Source organism: Gamsiella multidivaricata (genome assembly GCF_025024155.1).
Source record: "Gamsiella multidivaricata strain RSA 2152 chromosome Unknown BC939scaffold_43, whole genome shotgun sequence".
NCBI lineage: Eukaryota > Fungi > Mortierellomycota > Mortierellomycetes > Mortierellales > Mortierellaceae > Gamsiella > Gamsiella multidivaricata.
This window is the reverse complement of record NW_026251751.1, coordinates 24909-35455: the sequence shown is the minus strand read 5'-3', so window position 1 is coordinate 35455 and position 10547 is coordinate 24909. Positions and strand designations below refer to the sequence as shown.

The 10547-nt window shown below is 48.3% G+C and overlaps 4 protein-coding genes across 4 annotated transcripts; 1 reads left to right on the top strand and 3 right to left on the bottom strand.

Annotated features, from left to right (window-relative positions):
* Window positions 1–947: 947 nt before the first annotated feature.
* Window positions 948–4045, top strand: BC939DRAFT_478143 (uncharacterized protein; the record flags this gene model as incomplete). The annotated part of the gene is made up of 4 exons (XM_051558735.1): window positions 948–1447; window positions 2296–2647; window positions 2739–2790; window positions 2904–4045. The coding sequence occupies 4 exons, from the start codon at window positions 948–950 to the stop codon at window positions 4043–4045; spliced, it is 2046 nt and encodes a 681-aa protein (XP_051410964.1).
* A 234-nt stretch (window positions 4046–4279) lies between these two features.
* Window positions 4280–6093, bottom strand: BC939DRAFT_201088 (uncharacterized protein). Its single transcript, XM_051550615.1, has 5 exons — window positions 5472–6093; window positions 5162–5297; window positions 4913–5005; window positions 4662–4802; window positions 4280–4540 (listed from the first exon to the last, which is right to left on the bottom strand). The coding sequence occupies exons 1-5, from the start codon at window positions 5774–5776 to the stop codon at window positions 4424–4426; spliced, it is 792 nt and encodes a 263-aa protein (XP_051410963.1). The 5' UTR covers window positions 5777–6093; the 3' UTR covers window positions 4280–4423.
* Window positions 6094–6730: 637 nt separating this feature from the next.
* On the bottom strand, window positions 6731–8808 carry BC939DRAFT_455077 (uncharacterized protein). Its single transcript, XM_051556148.1, has 2 exons — window positions 7551–8808; window positions 6731–7469 (listed from the first exon to the last, which is right to left on the bottom strand). The coding sequence occupies exons 1-2, from the start codon at window positions 8421–8423 to the stop codon at window positions 6933–6935; spliced, it is 1410 nt and encodes a 469-aa protein (XP_051410962.1). The 5' UTR covers window positions 8424–8808; the 3' UTR covers window positions 6731–6932.
* Window positions 8644–9578, bottom strand: BC939DRAFT_455073 (uncharacterized protein). The gene has a single exon (XM_051556147.1). The coding sequence runs from the start codon at window positions 9433–9435 to the stop codon at window positions 8758–8760; it is 678 nt and encodes a 225-aa protein (XP_051410961.1). The 5' UTR covers window positions 9436–9578; the 3' UTR covers window positions 8644–8757.
* Between the last annotated feature and the right edge of the window lie 969 nt (window positions 9579–10547).

Genomic DNA, 10547 nt, shown 5'->3' with positions numbered 1-10547 from the left:
ATAGATAGATTGATAGCAATTGCCCCTGAACTAACAATATATGAACATCATTAGCACTCAGCTTGTCATGTCTATGTTTTTGGGCTACGAATGTACGCCTTGAATCCGATTGCCAATTGCCCGTTTTGCTCATCCTCCTTAATAATTGAGGGTTGTACCTGAATGTTCTACGATTGACAAAACCTTCACAGGAACAACCAAACCTTCGTCCCCCTAGCGTGATTTCCGTGGAAAAAAGCAACAGAAGATTCAGTCCCCTCCACCCTCCCTAGACTATGATTGTCGCTGCGAAATACATCATAGTCCTACTTAGACATCCAGAAAAGAGGAGCCAGTAGCCACGATATGAGAGCAGAGGCTGCAGCAAGCCGAAACGAAAAAGTGGGAACACAAACCCGAGAACGATAGCCGTTCAGACGCCCATTGTCTCTTCATTCTCTCATTCTCATTCTCATTCTCATTCTCATTCTCATTCTCATTCTCATTCTCATTCTCATTCTTGTTCTCACTCTCATTTCCCTCTTATTCTACACGCTGGTCGTGCTGGTCTCCTCCTTCTGATTCAGGAACGAAACTAATTTTGCCTCCCTCCCTATTGATGTCTCTGAATAATACTTCCGGTCTTCACATTTGACACTTTCGCCCTCTAACAATACAACCTGATAATCTCTTAGCCAAAACAATACTCGCATACCTTTACCCCTCTCCACTTCCACCTCCTCTTCCCCTTCCTTTCCCCTGACTTCCCCACTACTCCTGCTGTACATCCCCCCCTCTAACCGTGCCCTCAGTTGTTGACATCATACATCCCGACATTAGTTCTTCCTAAGATCGTTATTCCCTTAGTTGCACACTGGAAGCCAGAGTTTTTCATCCCTCTGTTCATCTCCTCTTTCACCTCTATTTTTTCAACAAAGCAACGTAACATTAATAAACAATAAACACAGATGACAAAGAGGCCTCGCACGACAGAGCATGTTGCGGCAGCATTTGTTCTGTCACTTGCGCTCTCAACCCCCACACACGCACAACAACAACCCAATGCTACAACAACGACCTCGACCACAACACCCACATCGACTTCAGCGCCACCAGCACAGTATACCAACGGTGCACCGAATGCCTTTATTGGCGTTGCCTCCGCAACAGGCAACGGACGCATCTTTTACCAGGGTGGACAGCTCAACACCGCGACGGTGCAGTACTCAAACGAACTGCTCTCGCTCGATGTCACAGTATCGTGGCCTATTTCGAATCCTGCTTGGAGCAATCTGACAACCCCAACCTCGGGCGCAGGGGGACCAAAGGTTTCCAGCCATTCGGCCACGATGTCCAAGGATCTGAATACCCTGTATTTGACAGCACCTACGGGGGAGTTGGAGAATCCGTTCTTGTACGAGTACAACGTCAAGACGGCGACATGGTCCACGGAGAATGCACCGTCAGCGTAAGTGAGCTCGCGGCATTTTTTTGTTGTTGTTTGCGTTTACTGTTGTTGTTGAATGATTAAGGTTACTCCTACATCCCACCCCACCCCACTCCACCCCTATTCAGATCCTCCTTCCTCATTTTCTAATGTTGTGCTGAGAGCCCGGAGCCCTCGGAGCCAGTTAATTCCTGATGTTCGCAGATCTTTCGTCCCTGGGGAGTGACAAAGCAATTGCGAGTCGATGTAACTTAGTCGCTCGATTTTATTTTTTATTTTTTTCAACATGTCTGGGCCTTTTTTCCGTTTCTATTTGCACACCCCTTTCACGCTAGTCGAATTTTGCGGAGACTTGCAAGATTCGCAGCTTTGTTCAACCATGCTAATGACGAAAAGCGTGGGTGACAGCGCGGTGTTTGGCTCAACGCTATTTTAAGGTTAAAAGATGGCGATCTGAGACGCGGTGGGTGACTTTAGGTGCAATACAACAGCATCTGGCATCCAATATCATCGTTCCTCACCTGCTTTCACGTCGCTATACAGTCCACTGTGGAGAGAGACCATTTGCTCTCAAGTTCCATCCATGACAAAACCTCGCAACAGACACACACGCTAAGGGTTTTAAAAAAAGAGAGACGGATAGGACGAGTGGGTTGCAGGCGATAGGGGACTCATTTTCCTAAGAATAAACCAGCTCAAAGTAACCAGGATGGCAAAGACTACCTGGATACTATTTTTTTTATAGTCTCTCTTAAGCTTTCAATATTCCTCTCCCTCGACCTCTCGATCCCTCGACCATGTCACCATCGCCCCAGGCGTATCACTTGCTCACTCACCTTCCCACCGGGGTTATTTCTGCACCAAAATAGCCAGGCAGCAATATGGACCAGCCGCAAAGAGGCCCAGCTGTTGACCGATCCCGCCACAGGTGCCATCTGGTACCTGGGCGGGGCTCTACCCGGTGGAATCGATATCAATGAGATTGACAGGTACCAGAACGGATCGTGGAATGCCAACATTGCAGCGACGAGTGTGAACGAAGGAGCCACGGGATCTGTGGCGGTGATGAACAAATTCAGTTCAGGAACATCCCATATTTACGGCAGTCGGATCTATCTCTTTGGAGGGTTCACGTCCGGAAGTGGATCAAGGAGTTATCAGTCCTTCCAGGCTGTGCCGTGGATCGATATCTCAACCGCAACACCCACCATCGGAACAATGGTAAATAACAGCTGAGTGATGGGACGGCAATGTTGGGTGAGAGGATGCCTACGTGAATCCTGACTCTACTTCTTATTTTATTATATTAAAGCTGACATTAGGGCCGGTTCCTGCGCCCCGGCAAGAGCACTGCAGTGTTCTCAGTAAGACCCGAATAACCATAAAGCTACCTGTCCACACGTTTGAAGAATTACCACAAAAGACTGACAAAAATGCAACTCCCTGTCTATTTCTATTGCCATCACCTTCTTCTTAGCCTCTAGCCAGAAAATCATTATCTTTGGGGGCTATGACGCCAATACAAAATCTACATTCGATGACATCTGGTCCCTGGACCTCGTCACTGCGACGTGGCAGCAGATTATCACCATAAACCCCACCCGGCCACGGTACGGACATAACTGCAACCTTGTCGGAGCCAACATGATCGTGTACGGCGGTCGTGCCAGCGCGTCAGGGAGCACAACTGAAATCGGATACCTCAAGGATATTCAAGTCTATGATGTAATTAAGACCGCCTGGATGACGACTTATACCCCAAAGGAGGATTTAACCCCAATCTCGAAACCTCTTCCCGGAGGCGTTGGGTTCGGAGGTACGGATAGTTCCTCAGGGTTGTCAACGGGCGCATTGGTTGGTATCATTGTTGGAGCCATTGCCGTGGTGGGATCGATCATTGCTGTGGTCGTCTATAGGAAACGACAGAGACGAATAGAGATCCGGGAGGCAGAGATGGAGAAGACGGCCTATGTGACATCCTTGGGGTCTGATGGCGAAGCCGATGATGAACTGCACCGTGATAGCAGCCGTGGTCGTCTGCGGGATGGCCATCGGAGCTATCGCAACAATCCATATGCGGCTTCGTCCGCATCTCCGCGTTCGGGATCCACGAGACCACTGAACGGGGCCGACAGTACTGTGGCCAACACTCCTGGGATGAGACAATACGATCAAGCAGGTGTTGAGACATTGACCCCAACAAGCCAGGGCCTGAAATACACAAGCCCACCAGAGTCATCCGGAGGCGTACAGTACCTGATGCAGCAGCTCCCCGATGGTACTATTGCTGTCCAACCCGTCTATCTCGACCATCAGCCAGTGCCGCTTCAACATTCACCGAACATGGTGTATTCTGAGACGAGTAGTTTAGGCGGTTTTCTGGGCACACCCAAGTTCTCTTCCACTGTACCGATTTCAGGTGCTGGAGTAGCAGCAGGGATGGGCGGTCAGTCAAGTCCGAACGCTGGTACAGGATACCTCCCACCGCCTCTATCACCTATTCACGCCCACAACCGTGCTACTTCATCATCATTTACACTCCCACCCAGCACGAAAGATAACACTTCTAATATGGGGAACATCGCGATTCCCCCGCCGACACATGATCCCTTCGCGTAACCCGTCCCTCAGCAGAACCCTAATCAGTGATCGACATCTGCCCCTCGTTGCCAAAGTCACAGCACCGTTACCTATTCAGACGCGTCGCTGAGGTTCCACAGAGATAGAGGAGGCGGACAGCTGCGGCTCTCCGCCATCATACAAGCTAGCATACAAAAATATACCATTTTTCGACTACCATAGACTTTTTTTTATTGACCTGTGTGGGGATTAAAAAAAAAAACTATCCATAATGAATGTCTCGTCCTGAGAGCACGATGCAATTATCTTTGCACCCATGCTTATTCCCCTCCAGTCCATTCTAGGATTTGGTCCGTAATGATATTTATCCGTTATACCGGCAACATTTTATTTGGTCGTACATTAATGAACAATGTTTCAGAGGTCCCAATCATGATCGTTCGCTGTGCCTAATGGATCCATGGCGTTCAATTCGTCGACCAGGACATCCCTCGCCATCGTCTCTAGTTCCTTGGATACTACCATCAATATTTTCTGGGAAACCCAAATACAGTTCAGAAATAAAGAAAGATATCGAATGTTCGTTTTAGAATTTTCTCCGCAACTCTGTTAGATCTTGCCAAAAAAAAAAAAAAAAAAAAGGATGTCATTATACCTTGAAGCGATTATCGATCTTTTGGAACATCTCCGTATTGGTCAATGTCCACATCCGTTCCTCTGAGCCGAGTTTCTCGTACACCTGTGCGATCACATCGCAGAGGGATGCGAACGTGATGACATAGTCCAGACTGAAGGGCTATCATTGTCGCATCAGAAAGTTTCGAAATCGAATGTTCCATATCATTTTCGAAAATATACATAAAAAAAAAGAACAAAAACAAGTCGTCGACATGGCATGCTCCATACCAGTTGCCGGACTTCCAGTAAAGTGTATTCGCCCGTCTCCTCGGACGATTTTGTGTCCAACAACGCCTTCCGACCCGTGGATTTGAAGAACATCTGTTGAAAAACCAAAAAGTAAGAGTAGGACAGACTGATGAGACTTTACAATACACAATACACGTGTGTCAAACTGAGCATGCATGGGCAGAAATAGAAAAAAGACGCCACCAATTTTTTTTTTCTCTCTCTCTCTCTTTGGCTGTCTTCATTTACCATTTTCGACCGGGACTCTGCGGTGAAATACTCATATTCCTGAACAACGACGTAAATTGCCCTCAGACAATCCGATACGTTCGGGATTTCGAGAACTGTCGCCAGCGATGTTCCCAGTAAGAAGTATTGTAATGCCCTAGGAGGAACGCATATATTTTTTTCATGGAAAAAAAAAAAAAAAAAAAAAAGATTCATGTTAGAGAGTGTTCATCTCAACCCGCCACTAACGGTCTATCTCTCCAATTAACGCACACATGAAACGACTCTCACCGCCCCACCTGGCAACGAAATTATATTTTATTTAGCTTACCTCCGTTGAATCTTATCGTCCGCATAACCGCGCCTCAGATCCATCTCTGACAACATTGCGGTATTATACAGGACCATACCTCCTTGATGCACCCGCTGGAGATACCGCCACGTTGCGCTTCGTTTTGAGACCAGGATCGGGACCTGATCCTGCTGGACTTGATAATTCGGTATAGAGTAGTTGACATTTCCTGAGGAGCCTGCTGCGGCTGCGGCTGCGGCCGCTGCTGCTGCTGAAGAGGATTGGAGACCTGAGGATTGTGGCGAAATCATGATGGACGTTGAGAGGGTCAGACCTGTGGACATGTCTTCAGGGGAGGTTGGGTAGTTCTTTGGGATGATGTGTTATCGTTTTCTCTGTTTTATGGCGGTTTTTGTGTTCTGTACAGGGTCCCTCGGGGGTATGTGGTCGTAATATAGGCGAAATGTTCTTTTTATAAAGAGCGTATTACTGAAGGTGGGCGTGTGATGTCTCTTTTCAGGGGTATATTAATATCGAGCGGGAACTCGAAGGGGGAGGTATTGGCAGTTGGGTACGTCCACGGTGCTGAGAAATAAATAAATATGTGCTTCAGGACGAGCAGGACTGGCTGAAGAAAGAGATGAAAAGAGGGATCTATGCGAAGAGGATGGTAAGATGAGAGTGCTCTAAGGATGAGGTAGGGGGAATGAGGCGGAGAGGGGGAAAGAGAGAATGAAAGAGATGAAGGAGGTGACAGATGATGGATGCTTTAGCCCGTGTAGGATGGTTTTCTTTTGAGTGACAAACGTGCTGACGACGGCGGTTAGAGTTATCTGCGGGATTAGCCGAGTTGGGACTGGAAGGGGTGAAAAGGTCGCAAACTTCAAACACGAGCAACTGAACCGAAACGGACACCTCTCCAGCTTTGACAAAAACCGATCCGCAGGTCAACTGCGCTTCATTCAGTACTATCCATTCATGCTGACATATTCATCCTGGGTGTACAAATATCCATCGAGCATCAACAAGCAGTTTTTGAAGAATATGGCAAGGGAACCATACATCCCCAATCAGGAGCATGGGAATCTAACTACACCTTCATCCAGTTCAACATCAATCTGCGCACCTTTTCTTGTTCGCAATGAAAAAACCCGTTTGGTATCTTAACAATTGCTTGCAATATCTCATTTGTCTACATCCAATATGCTGAGCACAAAATTTTGGATGCGTGTATCCTGTTCCTCTCGAACTGTTCTTGCAAAGATAATATGGTGTATGTGGATATGATAAGCATAGGGATATAGTTTTTGTGGCATATATACCGGTTCCTGGCACTCTACCTGCAGTAGTCTACTCTAGTTACGCGTCGACATTGTCTAAAAAAAAAGTTTATTACTATTTTATCTACAGGGCATAAAGTACAGAAAGGGCCATCGGAAATGGAGTTACAGCGGATATGGTGTTGATACATGTAACGAAAAGAAACAAAGGGGAGATGAACTAGACCCTGGCCTTCTTGGAAGCGTGCTCATCATCCTGTGTCTCGTTCAGGTCTACAGTATGTGCGCTCGACTCAGCATGATGTTTATGTTTCTTCGAGACCTGCACAACTCTGGCCGCCGTTGAGTTATCATCGTCGTCGTGTGTTTGCGAACCATTCAGTTTCTCCTCCTTGATTACAACTACCGAGGCTGGTGGCGAAGGAAAGTGCTGCTGTCGGCTATTTTGTTCGCCAACGGTATCGTTCTCGTCCTCTTCTTTGATCTCTTCCAGCTTCGTACGTGGTTCCTCCATATCCTCGTCCTCATCCTCATCCTCGCTAACAGGCATTGACAATGAGCCATCAGCATATGCAGATGTTGTGGGTGGAATTAGCAATCCCATCGGCGCTACAGTTTGAGACAGCTTGGGATCTACAAGCAGCTGCTGTGAGCGGGCAATGAAATGCGTCATTTGACGTTCAAAGATGATCAGAGGATACTTGGCTGCCAGATCTGCAAAGTGCTGCTCCATTGTCGCGCCGTTCAGTGTCAAAAACTATAGCAAATACAAAAATACAATTCGTTAGTCCATGTTTCCTACTCAAAGTAGTCGAAGTTCAACGCTGCAGATATTTACCTCTTGCATGCGCTCATCCTTGGCTTTTTTAAACGACTCGTATGCGGGTGTCTTGGCGAACAGAATATCATCCTGACGATCCTGTGTGGTGACATCATGTAGCATTGCTGAAGAATTGGACGGCTGTTGGTGTGGATACTGGCCCTTGAGCGATGACATTGATGTCGATCCAAGGCTATTCAGACTCTGGAACTGCAGTCCTTCGACCCCCGTCATAGTCGACGATGACGAAGACGTCTCTTCAGAAGACTCTGCACTCTTCTCCAGCTTAAAATCCTTTAATACCGTTTCATTGTCTGGGTCATCGCCATACGAGAACACGTCCAGGATGGTGTCGCACCCAGAATCCTCATCGCACAGGTACGACTCGATTGCTGCCTGAGTCATCATCTCAAGCAACAGCCGATACCAGCCCTCCAGCACCCTCGTGCCCTTCATATCCTCCAGTTCGCCCTTGTCCACCATAGCCTTGGCGATATCCCGATAGCTCATGGCAGAGCACTTGAGAAATGCCGGGATGGCGTCGACCAGTCCTGTGACTCGCTGGTGCTCCTGCTTGCGAACATTGTTCATATAGTAGTTATTCGCCATCTTCTTCTTCAGCTCCAATGCCTGTTGCTGTTCCTGCTGCAATTTGGCGAGTGTGCAACATGTGCGCTTGCATTCCTTGTGATGGTGGCGACGACAGTATGAGGATGCGGGAATAGTGTGCGCGAAGAGGGGCTGCAACAACTTGCCCTGCTCACTGTGTGAAAACCTATGTTTGTACGCAGCGCGAGATGCTCCATGGCGCCGAGAATGGAAGGCGGAGTAAACGTTGAGTCCCGCAGAGTTATTAGTCGAGGAGGCGACATCGAAACGGCCAAAGACCATGGAAGTCAATTGACAGAGATGGAGACGATGCTTGAGGGAGCGAGGTAATGTTTGCAACGGACCATTGGACCGATGCGACTTGAGGATGCCTGTTTATGAAAGTAGACCGGACAGGTATGATTAATTTTCGTGATACAGATGGCAGGTGGGCCCATTCCGAAGATGAAAAAAAGAAGGTGCACAACCCTGCGAGAAAATCTTTTTTAGGTCGTACCCGAACAAAAAAAAAAAAAAAAATGCTGATAGGAACAAGAGGGAAAAGCATGTGCTGCCTATACGGAGACACACTTAAAGAGGACGCGGGAACGTCGATTGTCTACAGGGTGTCATGCAATCAGATGTGATGTAGTTGGGATAGCCTACCATCGACAATCGCCTCGACATTCGAACCCTTGCGTCCTAGAACCACAGCCTCATCCACCAGCGAACGCTGACGTTTTCGCCAGTCATCCTGCTTCAGCGCAGATGCAGTAGCTTTGTCCTGATCCTGATTCTGATCCTGTTTCTCGATCTCCTGCTCTAAGGCCTGTTCCTGCGTCGAAGCCAGATACTGTGCCTCTGCTTGTTTCAGACGGGTCTCGATTGACAAATGAAAGCAATGGTCCAGGATTCGGTGGTGTGTTGATGGAACTGAAGCAGATGCCGAACCGGCACTACTGCTGCTGCCGATGCCGATTGTAGCGTCGTTACCAGGAGGAGGGGAGGACCGTGGGGACCTTGAGGGCGACGATGGTAAGGTCGGCGGAGGGGAGCTGGCACCTGTGGTGGATGTGCAGGCTAAGCTTGGGGGGATATAGGTCGCTGAAGGAGGATAAAAAATCCAGGAGGGATTGGGGTCGTGCTCAGGAGCGATTGCAGAAGTAGAGGCAATCCAGGATTTGTCCTGAAGGTCTGATGGTTGTGGAGCGGTGTTGGTCTGCGCCGGCGAGGAAGGTGCAGCAGCCTGAACTTGCATGTCTACAGTGTCGAGTCGAGTGTCGATGTCGGTGCGTAAGAGAGGACTTGACCGCATAGATTTGTGGGGTCGGTGGCAAAAGAGAGAAAGAAGAGAGAAAGGAGGAAGGAAAGAGAAAGAAAGAGAGAAGGTCTCTGCACGAAGGAGCTAGTCCCACTGCTCCATCTTTTATGTCGTCCTTTCCCCTTCCCCCGTTCGGGGCTGCGTGGAGGAGAAAAAAGTGGCACCCCTACGAGATGATCCGACCGAGATAAAGATTCCAATTGGCGGATGCAGGAATTTCCCTTTTTGAACAGCGACTACTGCTGCCCTTGCTTCTTAAGACCCCGCGCGGAAAGCATCCATATCCGTGGGAAGACTGGCTGCCACATGCCATAAACACACATGCTATGCTGCCCTACCCTACCATACCGCCGTCGTCATCAGCGCACTTCTCTGGTCTTGCTATCCCTGCGACATCAGTGGTAGCTGTTTACTCCCCCAAAAGTCTGCCCTGCGCAACTTCCTTTATGTTGTAATGGCATCATCCTCCGCGACATTAGCATCTCCTCAAAAGGAGAATTGTACTTGTTGGTGGCGTTTATTCCTCCTTTATCCTAATCCGAGCATTGCATTGCGTAGATACGACTACGCTGCCATTGGATGTCGCTTTCCGAAGATCTCCTGGTTCGTTCGCCTTGGAGACTTTCCTATTTCAGCGATCCTATCCTATCAGCTCACAATTTCCATTGATTTGAGACCCGGATTACCTCCAGCACATGTGCCAATTGACCCTCTCGCTTCGCATTTGGGGCACGCGGCTGAGTGCGCATTGCCGAAGAGGGCCATGGAAACCGGGTAGAGTTGATTCGAGTAGAGTTGGTGGCGTGTCTGTTAATAACGAACACTTGCATTTTATTTGACCAGCTAATGAAATCACACAATTCCCTCCTTGCTATCAAAAAATACTTGAACAGTTCATGACATGGGAAGGAGCAAACATGCCAATAATAAGATACATGAGCCTCGGGAAGAGCCAGTCTAAGGTTCCTGGAGGGAGGAATGGTCACGGTAGATACACATGGCGGCGCGGCCAAAAGACAGGACTAAATCTAAAACAGGCAATGTGTGTGTGCGTACCTTTCGGCGAATTATTGCTTTGCGATTGAGGCCAATCGTTCAGTGGACCA